The 14,503-nt window shown below is 39.7% G+C and overlaps 2 protein-coding genes across 2 annotated transcripts; both read left to right on the top strand.

Moving 5' to 3' along the window:
- The first annotated feature begins 2,103 nt into the window (after positions 1 to 2,103).
- lztr1 (leucine zipper like post translational regulator 1) lies at positions 2,104 to 10,819 on the top strand. The gene is made up of 19 exons (XM_085368220.1): positions 2,104 to 2,670; positions 2,758 to 2,820; positions 2,903 to 2,959; positions 3,340 to 3,419; positions 3,511 to 3,619; positions 4,369 to 4,452; positions 4,536 to 4,593; positions 4,701 to 4,840; positions 4,927 to 5,128; positions 5,576 to 5,686; positions 5,782 to 5,874; positions 6,334 to 6,429; positions 7,425 to 7,608; positions 7,705 to 7,874; positions 8,407 to 8,690; positions 8,946 to 9,095; positions 9,711 to 9,816; positions 9,930 to 10,010; positions 10,447 to 10,819. Exons 1-19 carry the CDS (start codon positions 2,519 to 2,521, stop codon positions 10,561 to 10,563), a joined length of 2,337 nt encoding a protein of 778 aa, XP_085224346.1. The 5' UTR covers positions 2,104 to 2,518; the 3' UTR covers positions 10,564 to 10,819.
- Positions 10,820 to 12,854: 2,035 nt separating this feature from the next.
- Positions 12,855 to 13,511, top strand: cldn26 (claudin 26). Its single transcript, XM_085368219.1, has one exon. It carries the CDS (start codon positions 12,855 to 12,857, stop codon positions 13,509 to 13,511), a length of 657 nt encoding a protein of 218 aa, XP_085224345.1.
- The last annotated feature ends 992 nt before the right edge of the window (positions 13,512 to 14,503 follow it).

Raw genomic sequence — 14,503 nt, 5'->3', positions numbered from 1 at the left:
GAGGACAAAATCAGTCATGATGTTAAAAAGTATGTGAGTATCTCTCTCTCTCTCTTATTTATATATATGTATGTATGTATGTATATACATATGTACGTATGTATGTCTGTATGTACATACGTACGTACGTATGTATATATACACGTATGTATGTATATATACATATGTATGTATGTATACATGTATATGTATATATGTGTGTGTGTGTGTGTGTGTGTGTGTGTGTGTGTATATATATATTTTTTAAACGAATGGCATTAGCTATCAGTCTACTTGAGAGTCCTATCACTACAAATTCTAAATCAAATCATCATTAATGTTATCAACTATAAACGTGTTTCTCCATGTCTGTCATGTAATATGTTTAATAAATAACAACAGAAGAATCTATAAATGAAAGAGCCATTAAAAATGATGTAATTAGCAGTAAAAATACCTTAATTTTATAGGATAAATGTTGCATTTTCTTCATGTGAGAACTTTACTGTTCCGTTTTTGTTTGCTGCTTAAATCTCAATGATAATCAACAATAATGTGTTGCTCTTGCCAGTTGTTTTGGGAGGTAAAGTGACAATGTGATGTGACTTGTGTAGAGAGCAGGAAAATAACCTAAAACATGTGTCTGTCAAGTAAGGTCCTACCTAAATGTACAATGACCAAGAGTGTCAAACACCACTCGGATGTCTACACGGCCTTATTATCAGAACCACTCATAAGAAATGCAATTTCATTTCATTAATTTATGTTTGTAAATTCACCTATAATATTTAGTCAGTATTTCTTTCCATTCAGTATTGCTTATTCTTAGTGTTTTGTATTATTAATGATTTGATTTTAACTAATGTGCAATTTCCTGATTTTGTCCTCCATACAATAATCCATTGTTACTAGCAATATATGATAAGCTAAGTCTCAGAATAAAATGAAATGTAATATTGTTTATTTAAAACAACCATTTAATTTTGTTGAATGCCCTGGGATTATTCTGAATGAATGTACACGACGGCTCAACATCTCTGAAAATAAATGAGAAATATATGTTCCTAAAAATGGTGGGTTAAGATAAATGGCCATATTGTATCAGCCTATGGATGGGTGAATAACATTTCACAAGTTTCCTGTTAAAATGAGCATTTGGTGCCGATAATGCCTCAAAATTGTAGTGGTTCCAAACGGACCTAATAAAGCATTTATTTTGAAGATCAGTGTTAGAAGATTGTAATTAAATCCAATGCTATTTGCTGTTGTAAAATAAAAAATAAAACATGAAAAGTTCAATGAGGATGGTTATGTTTTTAACAAAAACTGCATGATCACAATACTTTTTCATTGCTTGGAGATGTCCTTAACATTTGTGCTAAGACAGTTATAGACTTAGAAACACTGTTAAGTCTACGGTTTTACATATCAGGATGTACTGTAATGGAAAAAAATATGTAACCCTTGACAGGAATTAAAATTTGACAAATAAAACCTGAAATGAACGACATTTGACATATTACACTGTGCCATTATTGATTATTAAAAGATTACACCTTTCATTTCTGACTTCATTGGAATTGAGATTTCTCTGCTCGGTGTGTCCAACCCAACAGACAAGGAAAAATCAAACACAGAGGGGATTTTGTCTGACTCCTGCTTGTCAGTTTGGTGAGCCACTGGGGCACCTGACTCAAACAGGCCATCCTCCACAAAACCCTCATTTATAAAGTTATCTAACCTCTGTTTCAGTGCAGATAGCTAACAACAGAGAACCACTTACTGCTTCAGAGATAAAGAGTGAAAGTGGACACTATATCCTTGTTTTTAACATAAAACTCATTGCAGCAATGAGTGACTGCAGCTTTTTTAGTTTCCTTATTTTCTTTCTTTGCTTAACGTGCTTTAAAATCTTTAATTTCAAAGACTCTTTAACACATTCCAGCTTTGAAGACGGTGCTAAATCTATGACAGGTTTTTAGAGTAGGACTCCAAAGTGTAAATTAACGTTAATACCTATAGTGTTTCATACTACTCAAGATTACAGGACTGAAAGCACTTTGACTCCGCCTTTTTAATATTACAGGAAGTGAAGTACCCGCAACATACAGGGTTGTGGGGGGGCGTGGATTTACCACTGCTTTTGATTTCTTGGTGTTGTTTTTTTGTCTGTGTAATATCATGACATCGTAGGTATCGAACCGGTTGGCCAGATGTTTTAACGCAACGTTAGCGTTGTTCGTTAACTTGTCGTTTTCTTCTTCATGTTGCTAGTTCTGGGGCGTAGCACTAGCTAGAGGCTAGCTAGCTAGCCAGGTTTAGCTGAGCTTTTTTGTAGCTAACAGTTCTCTGAAGGACAACAGCCTTAATCTTTAACAAAGAAGACTTGGGTAAGAGTAGTACCAATGTCACTCCAGATTTACATGTAGTGACAGAAGTATTAGCACTTATCCTGGGGCATTAACAGCGTCGTTAACCGTTCACGTCCCTGCAGATGAGTGGCCCTGAAATCTGATTGAGCCGGGGAGTTAGCAAAAACATGTCCTGTAAGTCAACTAAAGTGGCTCCGAGTGTTGATTTCGACCACAGCTGCTCTGACAGCGTGGAATATTTGACACTTAATTTCGGCCCATTTGAGACTGTTCATCGCTGGAGAAGACTCCCTCCGTGCGATGAGTTTGTTGGTGCAAGGTAAGGTGTGGACAGCTGAGCAGCAGCAGCATCTTCACTCAAACTGAATACCTGTGGTTTTACTGAACTTCATGCGGCTTCACGCAGGCGCAGCAAGCACACTGTGGTGGCTTACAGAGATGCAATATATGTGTTCGGGGGAGATAATGGGTAAGGGCTACAAGACTTCTGCAGACATTTTTCAGATATATGTGTTATTATATGTATGTGAGAATTCTGTGTCACCCAACAGCAAAAACATGCTGAATGATCTGCTTCGCTTTGATGTGAAGGACTGTTCCTGGTGTCGGTAAGGCTATAGCCTCACAGCCGCAGTTGGTTTGATTTTACTTCGTTGCAATACATATCACAATCCACGGAATAACCCAGATTAACACACATTTATGACTGATGACTGAATGTAGTGTAAAGCGCTTTGGGGTCCATAGGGACTAAGTAAAGCGCTATACAAATATAGGCCATTTACATTTTAAGACCATCATAGTGTGCATGCAGTGAGTATCAGAACAAGGAGCACTAAAAAGTAATCATAAAGATCAGTTTATTTCCACAGTGGACACTTTTTGAAAGTATTACAATACAAGACACCAAATCAGCCAGAGTATATATAAAACATACACAATCTTAACCATATAATAAAATAAAAGTTGACACATGTCTATAATTCAGAGCTTTCACCACTGGAACGCCACCTGCCCCCAGATACCACCACTCAGCTGTGGTCTATGGCAGCAGCATGTTTGTATTTGGTAAATCCTTCATTATCTATAAAAATCCTTCATTTTATCCATTTTAAACTCTGGTGGCATTTCTGTAATGTTCAAATTTGATATTTTCTAGGGGGCTACACTGGAGACATTTACTCAAATTCAAACCTGAAAAATAAAAATGACCTTTTTGAGTACAAGTTTGCTACAGGACAGTGGACTGAATGGAAAGTGGAGGGAAGGTAATGTATTAACTCGTTTCTTTTTAATAATGACCAAACATTGTTATTGTGTGCCATGATATTATTGTATCTTGCCTCCGTGGTTCCCACCCTTAATACTTTAGGGTTAGGGGTGTCGAACTCCTGGCCTCGAGGGCCGGTGTCCTGCAGGTTTTAGATCTCACCCTGGGTCAACACATCTGAATCAAATGATTAGTTCATTACCAGGCCTCTGGAGAACTTCAAGACATGTTGAGGAGGTCATTTAGCCATTTAAATCAGCTGTGTTGGCTCAAGGACACATCTAAAACTTCCAGGACACCGACCCTCGAGGCCTGGGGTTCAACACCCGTGCTTTAGGTTGTCTGGAGGATAAAATATGTTGGAAAAACTGTGGGCTGGTTTCGCATGTGCCTTTATGTTTACTGGCTAAACTAAAACTTTGGAGGACCTCACACTGTGCACAGTTGCCTTCTACTATGTCCTAGCATGACAGCCCCCCCAACTCCAAAATCCTCTATTCTTCGCAAAATTGCTGATAAAAGTTAAGCCCACCTCCTTCAAAAATTAATTTAAGGTTCAAATTAATCCCATAGTATCTCTAATCCTCAGTCTTGCAGTCTGCTTAGTTTAATCCAGGACAAGCAAAATCTACAACTGTTTTAAGTCTTTGCAAGGCCCTTTGAGGTACAGAGGTAAATTTAGTCTGGGACTATACTTAAGTGTTGTCATTTGAAACTAGTCCTAAAAATCCTGCATCTCTGTTCCAGCTTGCCAGTGGCCAGATCTGCACATGGGGCCACAGTCTACAGTGATAAACTCTGGATATTTGCCGGTTATGATGGAAATGCCAGGTATGTATGAATTTTTTATTTCATTTTCTGCAGATGTATTTGTTTTTGTGCATAACCTTGGTGACTATTTCGCCCACGTATAGGTTGAACGACATGTGGACCATCAGTCTGCAGGACCGAGAGCACGCGTGCTGGGAAGAGGCATGTTTCATTCATTTTCACAACAAAAGAGAACAACATTTAAAGTTAAAGACTCAGAAACTCTTGGTCATTGTTCATGTCTGTCTTTCTGTCTTTGTGTCCATCAGATCGATCAGAGTGGTGAAATTCCCCCGTCTTGCTGCAACTTCCCTGTCGCCGTATGCAGGGACAAGATGTTTGTGTTTTCTGGACAGAGTGGAGCCAAAATTACTAACAACCTCTTTCAGTTTGAGTTCCAAGGCCACATGTAAGCAGCACCCTTTTTTATATCATTCAGCTACTTATACTATATTTACCAGCATTACCCGACACTCATAACTCCCATGTTCTCAGGTGGACACGTATACCAACCGAACATTTGCTGCGTGGCTCTCCTCCACCTCCGCAGAGGCGCTATGGACACACTATGGTTGCCTTTGACCGGCACCTGTATGTATTTGGAGGTGCTGCTGACAACACCCTGCCCAATGAGCTGCACTGCTATGATGTTGACTCTCAGACCTGGGAGGTGATCCAACCCAGCCATGACAGTGAGGTATGAAAAAATTTGGAAAATGTTCATTGTGTTTGTGATATCATTCATTTGTTGACACAAAGAACTATGTTAGTAGATATGGAGGTGGATGAATGATATCACAAATATTATTTATTAGGACAGTAAATTATTAAACGAGAACACTTTGTTCCTGTACGCTCCATTCCTATCTATTGTACTATTTCTTAATGTAATGCAAACACAATATGTTTGGAAAAGCTGTTGAGTGATGAGCCATTTTGAGTTTACTTACTTTACATTCTTCGTTGCTGTAGACAGTCTGCATTTTGTTGCAGAAATTTGTGCAAGACAATTTATATTATTGTAAATCATAGTGGTATGGTGTTCCTTTTGTGTCACCCCAGATAGGAATATAAAACACATGTAGGTGAATTTTACAGATATGCAATTAAACTCTTATCTTTTTTTGTTTTTGTTTTTTCTCAGATGCCCAGTGGGAGGCTCTTCCATGCTGCTGCTGTGATTCTGGATGCCATGTACATCTTTGGCGGGACTGTGGACAACAATGTCCGCAGTGGGGAGATGTACAGATTCCAGGTTGGTGTCAAATCACCTCATTGCTGAGATATACTACCATAGTTAAAAAGTCTGTCCTGCCTTAAGATTGATTGCTAAAACTTTCACTTTTGTAGTTTTCATGCTACCCAAAGTGTACCCTCCATGAGGATTATGGCAAACTGTGGGAGAACCGTCAGTTCTGTGATGTGGAGTTTATTCTGGGCGAGGTGAGTTTTCATTGCTGTAAAACTGGAAGCCAAGCCTCTAAACTGCTGATTAAAGCGTCAAGGTGAGGTGCCGGTTTAACTACATGGGTTGAGTAGGTTACCAGTATGCTCTGAGGTTGTTGCATGGGCCTAGGTTCAAATCTGTCCCAGACACCTTTGCTGCATGGCTTCCCCCTGCCCTCTTCCCCAGCTTTCTCAACTGTCTTCTTGTAATAAAAATGGTGAATGGCCTGTATTTGTATAGCGCTTTACTAGTCCCTAATGACCCCAAAGCGCTTTACATATCCAGTCATCCACCCATTCACACACTGGTGATGGCAAGCTACATAAAGGCTCACAAACCCAAAGGCAATTCTTGAAATTCATGGTGACTCGCACATGATCTGCCAAACTTGTTTTTTTTTTGTTGTTGTTGTTTTTTTCCACTTGTCTGACTTGACATTGTTGTCTTGTTTGCAGAGTGAAGAGAGAGTCTTGGGGCATATCGCCATAGTGACTGCAAGATGTCAGTGGTTGCGGAAGAAAATCCTGCAGGCTCGAGATAGGCAGCGACAGGTTAGGACAATGCACCAAGTGCATCTCCTCTGACACATACAAGACTGTCAGTGATCTCAGAAGATATTTATAAATATGAAAAATCAGGCTGATTATGTAACTCTGTAACCTATTCCACATCTTGGAAATCAGAAACACGGTGAAATGGTGACACAACTTCAAGCACCTGTGTCACAATTCAAATATTAAATGGCAGAAAGGTTTAGAATTGAATCCACATCCTCCAACCTGCACTCTTCAAGCTGTGCGGCATCATGAAATGAAACACCTTTTTAAAAAAATTTTTTAAAACAATGAACACCGCAGGAGAGGAAACAATTAGTCGTGATCACATCATGATTGGTTGGTTTCCATCTCCACTGAAATAGGTTAGAGTGGCGATATTGTCATAAAGAAAGAGTAATGATTTGGTAATTATCTGTAATAAAAGGCTAGTGTTTGGTATTTGTCCAACAATAGTGTTGAAGGGGAAAATCAAGGAGTTATTGCTCGTATTTTTTCAGACACTCATATTTATAGAAAATTAACTCAGTCCAGACTTAATGCGCAAAGTGAAGCTGCAAATGTAATCATTTTAGTTCATTTTCAGCTCATCCGCCATGGCGAGGCGTCTGTCGTCGGTCCACAGTTCACAAGAATATCTAGTCCTACAGTATTCGTCAGAACTGAATCAAATTTAAAGGTTGACCTAGTTGGGTCTTCACCCAAATTGTGCGCAAAGTCAAGGTCCCCATTTTAGTAACCCGTGAAATGTAATGGACTGGATGATGAGCTACATTCTCTAAATTTCAGTTTTATGAAAAGTCAGTGAGGCTTTCACTACAGAAAAGGTGCGGCAGCATAAATATTGCACATTTAATGCTTTAATGAACATATTTATCTAAGCTTGTAGGTCTGAGGCATCAAGATATATAATATAAGCATTTGTAAGAGTAATGGGTCACTGGTGTATTCACTGAGCCAGAATGATAATTGCATACTTTACTGCCTTACAGAAGACAAAACAGGAGAGCAGTGAGGATGAAGGAGCAGCTGGAGGCTCAAAAGATATGCCAGCAGGCAACAGGCCATCGGGCACACAGCCGCTGCTGGAGGTATCCATCAGAGAAGCGGAGGCTCAGCCTTTTGAAGTCTTAATGCAGTTTCTCTACACAGACAAGATCCAGTACCCTCGCAGAGGTACCACTCTGCTCATGCTTCTCACATTTGGTTGTTACCAGTCTTGCTGCAAAAGAGAGGGAAAATGTTTATTCGTGTGTGTATCTGTCTACACAGGTCATGTGCAGGATGTTCTCCTGATTATGGATGTGTACAAACTGGCCCTTAGCTTTAAGCTTTCCCGGCTGGAGCAGCTCTGTGTGCAGTACATTGAAGCATCAGTCGACCTGCAGAATGTTCTCAGTGTCTGTGAAAATGCCAACAAACTGCAGCTCGACCAGCTCAAGGTACGTCCAGATTAAATGTTAACAGCTGAAAAGCGTCTTATACTGACCTCTAGTGGTTAAAGTTTCTTAATTTCACTGCTTTTCAAACTGTTGGGCTGGAACATGGACGACCATGGTAAAAAGATGGAGTGAGGCCAAGTTAAATGAATATGACTCTAGTCTGGAAAATAAACAAACAAGAGTTTACGGATGCTGTCCTGCTAACATTTTGTTCATTAAAACTCAAAAAAAGTTGTTTCTGATTGTTTAAAACTTATATATCTTCCAAATTGAGTTGATTGGTTCAGCTCCCCGTCACTACCAGATCTACTGCCCATTTGCGCATGTGCGAAGGTAACTCTACTTGGACAAACTGCCCGAAATGCGTTGACAGAAACACTTCAGGGATTTTGAGTCATTCTGCGCTCCAGATGCGTTAAATTTTTTTTTTTCCGCGTTAGTCGTGATGCCGGCTTGATTTGCGTTAACGCTTTAATTTTGACAGTACTAGCTATTATGACACTAATACCAACATCTTTTTTTCTTTCTTCAGGAACATTGCCTTAATTTTGTGGTTAAGGAGTCACACTTTAACCAGGTTATCATGACGAAAGAGTTCGAGCATCTCTCCACTCCCCTGATAGTGGAGATTGTGCGACGAAAGCAGCAGCCTCCTCCTAGGGTGTACTCTGACCAGCCTGTGGACATCGGGACCTCCCTGGTGCAGGACATGAAGGCCTACCTGGAGGGAAGCGGCTTTGAGTTTTGTGACATTATTCTGCTGTTAGATGGTCACCCACGGCCTGCACACAAAGCCATACTAGCAGCTCGGTCCAGGTAGATCAGCGTAGATTTTATGGATGGGTTATTTTGTTTTTGTTTTGTATTTTTGGTACCTTACTTAAGCTGAATTTGATTTAATGTGGATTTTATGCTCCTGTGCCGATAGTTGACTCTAGGTCTACTACTACTAGATCTACTCTAGAGTAGATTTGATTGCTTTCTGTAATGGCTTGATGTTGTATCACAGTTGGTCATGGTCCATTTCAGCTTAATGGTGTGACTTATCCTTTTGATACTGTTACTCCTCAGTTACTTTGAGGCAATGTTCCGCTCCTTCATGCCCGTGGACGGTCAAGTAAATATATCCATTGGTGAGATGGTCCCGAGTAAGCAGGCCTTTGAGTCGATGCTGCGTTATATCTACTATGGTGACGTGAACATGCCTCCAGAGGATTCCCTGTATCCTTTTCAATTGTAGAGTTTTTTGGGGTTTTTTTTTTTTTAACTTTAACATTTCTGCAAATATAAATAAAAATGAAATGAGTAAAGATAGCCTAGATAATAATAATGATTAATTAATTAATTTCTGTCTAAAAACAGACCTCAATACTTTTCTTCTGTTCAGGTCCTTAAAAAACACAACATATTCCTACAGAGACATTTGTATCGAGTACAGTTTGTATCACTAACAGTAAAACTGCTGGCTCGTCACAAAAGAACTCAATATTTAACATAAAAAAGGTGTGAACTTTTTATCTGTAAGTTAGAAGATGGTGATGTTTAAGTTAAGAGTTAGTGTTGGTTAATGTTTATAAATGGTTTATAAGTAGATAAGTTCAGGGACACAATGAAATAATTCATAAATATGTCAATGCCAGAAACAAAATAGGGCCTAAAATGTTTCTGTTATGGAGTTGTTAAATTTGCAGTTTCATATAGTGAGTTTCTAAATCACACTGAAGCTTTTTCGAAAATTAAGCCACATGGGTTGTCAAAGCACCCGGCCTTACTTTTTGGTTAATGTGAGTTTCATTGCGGTAAACTTGGTTTACATCCTTGACCCTGGATTAACAGCTATCTGTTTGCTGCACCATATTACTATGGGTTTTCTAACAACAGGCTGCAGGCTTACTGCAAGCAGAATCTCGAGATGAACGTCACTGTGGAGAATGTCTTGCAGGTATTGTGCTTTCTCCCAGGGGGAGCAGTGACCTAATTGGACAATGCAGTCCCTCACTTTTGTACAAAATAAATCATTTCTTCACTCACTTCTCTCTCGCTATCCTCTCTCAGATTCTTGAGGCAGCTGATAAGACCCAGGCTCTGGACATGAAGAAGCACTGTCTCCACATTATTGTCCACCAGTTCATCAAGGTGGGTGGGCTTGTATCCGAAGCCCTGGGGGTTTGCTGCCCACTCACTGCAGCTGAGCTAACCCTCTAGTCCCCTCTTCTTTGCGGGAGACTGACACCTTTGGCCTCTTAGTGGATCACCCTCCATCTTCTGCGTGAAGAGGAGACTGTTTACAGGCTGGCCGGCTGTACAAGCACCTCATCACATTGCGATGAGGTGTCGCTCTGATTATTGTTTGTTATCCAAAGGAACAAAGAAGCACTCAGTTTTCACTTTACTTCACTGGAGTGTTAGCTCTGCTGTATTTCTGTTAAGCTTTTATCTTCTTTTTATCTTTTATCTTCATTTTGTTGTGCATGAGCAATCAAGTGCTGCTTATTCCCCATTTTTGACTCATTGTCTTATCTTAATTTGCTGTTCTTTTTTTCATTTTTTTTGTTCTCCTCCCCTCCCAAAGGTATCCAAGCTCCCCAACCTGAGGTCTCTCAGCCAGCTGCTGTTGTTGGACATCATTGAGTCGCTAGCCACACACATATCAGACAAACAGTGTGCCGAGATGTGCTCCGATATTTAGGACGGCTCTTTTCTACTCTTGCAGAAGCCATACATCCCTGCTCCACCTAATCATTCCTTGCATGTGTCATACCCCATTCAACTGATGCCTTTTATCCACACTGTATCGAGTTGCTATTGTTGTTGTTGTTGTTGTTTGTCCCTCTGCATCTCAGCGAGGAATGAAATCAGTGAAGGAACCAGATTGTACCTAGAATTGTTAAATAGTGTAAAATTATCTTTTCATGTATAACTCTGCTTTTATTTATTTTGTACAGACAGACCTTTTTTGCAAAGAGATTATTCTGCTCACTGTTGCTTTGGCTTTTTTTTTTTTTTGATAAATATACAGGTTACTGTATATTTTCACAAGTGTGACAATAGAAATGGATTCAATTTCATCAGATGTATCATCTCAATAAACCATCACATCTATTAAAGTCAAATGGGTTATTTATCTAAATCTCTATTCATTTAAGTTTGTATTATTTACATATGTCTTTTGTGGTAAAGAATCCAAATCATATGAAAATAATTATAATATATCTCTGTGTTAAGTACTGTTGCTGGCACATGTCTTTGTGATAATTCTTACCATTAACAAAATCTGTGTATCCTACAATACTGAACTTAGTATTTAGTGATATTATTCTGTTATCATGCACTTGAAGCCTTAATAAATCTCTTACAGAATGAGTCATGTGTTCTGTGCCTGTGCTCTGATTCACCAGTATACCAACGTGATTGAAGTTTGTGCGCAACCATTTTGTCAGTTAATCAATAAACACAAAGGAATGTGTCAAAAAACTGAAGTTTTTCTGAAACCACAGAATTGATTGATTTAACCTCTCTTTAGAAGCTATTGTCACGTTGTGTTATCACGAATCTTCTGGGCTCTAGATTCGTGATAACACTACACAAAAAGAATAAAGTCATCTGTTAGAGTCTCTAACAGATGACTTTATTCTTGAGCCCAAACCTAACTTTTAAACTGCTTTTAAATCCTACAGCCATCTGTGCAAAGAGCCGATAACTCCATTATGTCAGCTTTGCCTAAAACTACAGCATTGGCCATCCTCACTGGCTTTATGCAGGGACCATATTAGACTGGATCAGCCGGCAGGTTGTTTTGCTGTTTTTAGTGTTTGGGGTTAAAGTGGGGCAGCAGTCCTCATCCAGTCCAGCAGTATAATTTTTAATTTTAAACAGCTGATGTTTAAAGTGAAATATTCAAAGACACTTTTGTTGGCCTTACTGGTGCTAATCTAAAATTCAGACTACTGTTGCAAACTAAAGCCAGTGCAACTTAAACACAGTGTGAAAAAGCTGAAGGTCAGACCTTGACCTTTCATTAAATTAGCATGTCCGTCAGGGGTCTCAGTTTCCACAGATCCATGCATGATAAGTTCAGACAACACTCCCTGGTTTGAGCGGATGAATTCCTTTTGAATCTGCAAGGTTTTGCACTGCAGCGATTTTGGTTTACTCACGTGATCTAAATTAAATTAAGTGGTTTAATTTTAATTATTCATTTGAGATGTGTTATAGGTTCTTATGTATGTACTGAGGTCACCCTTAATCCCAGTATGAGATGAATAAAACTAAAAGAAAAGTATTTTCTGAACGTTTATAGTAAATTTTGTTCATGGGACTAAGACAAAATGTTTGTCCTAAATGCAGAGGCATTATATTGGTTTTCTACAAGCTGGCAGTTGTACTGCAGGATCTGTAACAACCCACAGAGGAATTCCCAAAGTGCTGGACTCTTTTGGACTTTTGTATTGCTGCAGTGAGCACAAAGTGCTATTCATAGTAGAGATACTTGAGAAATTTTGCAAATCAAAATAAATATCTTAAACAAATAATATATAATCAAAAACGAAAGACCATACCTCACCTAATTTTGCTGAAACGTTTAAAGTTGTACTGAAGTTCACAGTCACGTGAAACAGTAACTTTTATGTCTTTCTTTTTTATGTGCCCCTCATGCACAGGTTGCTCGTTTCATTCAAGTTGACTTGTGCAAACACACGGCCCAGAATCCCTCTGCTCATATCTGGTTTCATTTAAATACAGAGTTCGTTGTTCACTGGGATGACATTGAACACTGAAACCAAACAGTATGGCCGTTGTTGTGTGGTACGAGATTTTCTCCTACTTATCAGGTGCATTTTCTTAAAGAAGTAAGAAGTGGGCCGTCCAGGTCTGTCCAGCAGGTGGGACGAGCTACAGAGCCACTTGGATGGCTTACCTAACTTTACTTAGATTTGGACACAGAATCACAGCACAGACTTCACTGCACAAAGGCAGAAGATGGTTTTTCTAACAGCTAAAATGATGCAAAGGACCGCGCTCTTTGTGACAGTTGGAGGCTTGGTGACATCTCTGATCACCACCTTCCTTCCACATTGGAAAACAATGAACTCTGATCTCAATGAAGTGGAGAACTGGTTCTCTGGGCTGTGGCACACCTGCCTCTACACCGAGGAAGTGGGAATTCAGTGTAAGGCCTACGATTCCATCATGGGACTGCCGTTGGACCTACAGATCTCCAGGGTGCTCATGTCAGTGTCTATTGGTACTGGTGCTTCAGCTGTACTGGCTGCTTTCCCGGGTCTGGAGGGGGTTGAGATGTGTATGGAGCCGCCTGGTGTGAAGAGAAGGCTCCTCATCTTTAGTGGGGTGCTGTCCTGGGTGTCTGGGCTCACTACTCTGGCTCCTGTGTCTGTTGTGGCCTATACAACTGTGGTGGACTTCTGGGATGAGGGTTTTCCTGATGTGATGCCACGATGGGAGTATGGGGAGGCGATGTTCTCCGGATGGTTCGGAGGACTGGCACTGGTCATCGGAGGGACTTTGTTCTTTGTAGCTGTGTGCATGGGCGACTACGACCGGCAGACATCGAGTGTACCAAACAGCCCACAGGTGAAGCAAAAGACACAGCACTACCTAAAGACGGAGGTTTTATAACTTGCATATTCCCATATGTGTAATATCTGCGTGTTCATGTACGTTATATGAAAGCATGACAGCCTGTGAAAGATTACAGTAGTTCTACCGAGAAGCACAGAAGTGTTTTTGGGGCCCTTTTGTTTTTTTTTACTGGATTTCAAACTGGAAATAAAACTTTTTTTTCTGTGATCTCTGTTTAGAAGAAAAAAATCTGAAGCAACTGTGTGCGACACATTTTATTAAAACAATGTGAGACAGTAGATGACTGCTGTAGTTTTTATTCTTGTTAAAGCATTGGAGGACAATTTATTTAGTAGAACATACACACCATTGGAACCTCACTTAATGGTATGGTAGCTAGTCAAAATAACATTTTGGTTGAATTACTCATGCATTAGTTATAATGTTGAGTGATGTGTGCAATAAGCGCACAAAAGTATGTCATAAAGTTTCAAAACATCAGAAAGGAACCTACTAGCACCATAATACCGATTTATTAGCTGAACTGAAAGATGAAGAAACTTAAAGAAACCTAAAATCAGCACACTAAACAATAAGTAAACAGCACTCGGGTCGGTAATGAAAATGTCCCACATTAGTTGTGAGCAGAGTCTGAGTGCTCACTGCCGTGCAGGAGTGAGTAAATGAGCAGGGGTTGCATTCTTGAGCTGCAGCTCCTCTGTGTTGAATTTCATTTCATGGGGAGGGGGCTTGGTGCCATCAGCTCCTTTTAGAGCTTAATGTACTCTGTTGCTCACTGTTTTTGTCAGAACTGATGTAAACTGTTTTGTTTTATTTCACCAAAAAAGGGCACTGATGTTTCTTTGGCTGGGCGATGTACGTTATTAGCATTTACTTACCGATTGGTTAAAATCTAATTAACAGGTTAAATCTACCCCTGATAACTGCTGGCATTAATATTTTGGCAGAGCATTTGTTTTATAAGCCAGGAATGATTCATTCACTTCTCCCTGCTCTCTTGATCTGGCTTTTTAGATACTGCAGCTCTC

The sequence above is a fragment of the Diplotaxodon limnothrissa genome, linkage group LG12 (assembly GCF_057381915.1).
Source record: "Diplotaxodon limnothrissa isolate DT_005_m linkage group LG12, D_limnothrissa_male_GT1.1, whole genome shotgun sequence".
Classification (NCBI taxonomy): Eukaryota; Metazoa; Chordata; class Actinopteri; order Cichliformes; family Cichlidae; genus Diplotaxodon; species Diplotaxodon limnothrissa.
The sequence above is the reverse complement of the archived record's forward strand: the minus strand, read 5'-3'. Positions and strand labels throughout refer to the sequence as shown.

What these genes read in the sequence shown, in the direction of transcription:
- lztr1 (XM_085368220.1), top strand. Translation starts at nt 2,519, where the DNA reads ATGTCCTGTAAGTCAACTAAAGTGGCTCCGAGTGTTGATTTCGACCAC. An exon ending in TGGAGTTTATTCTGGGCGAG is followed by an intron (nt 5,875 to 6,333) that starts GTGAGTTTTCAT and finishes TCTTGTTTGCAG; the next exon opens with AGTGAAGAGAGAGTCTTGGG. An exon ending in TGCAGCTCGACCAGCTCAAG is followed by an intron (nt 7,875 to 8,406) that starts GTACGTCCAGAT and finishes TTCTTTCTTCAG; the next exon opens with GAACATTGCCTTAATTTTGT.
- cldn26 (XM_085368219.1), top strand. Translation starts at nt 12,855, where the DNA reads ATGGTTTTTCTAACAGCTAAAATGATGCAAAGGACCGCGCTCTTTGTG.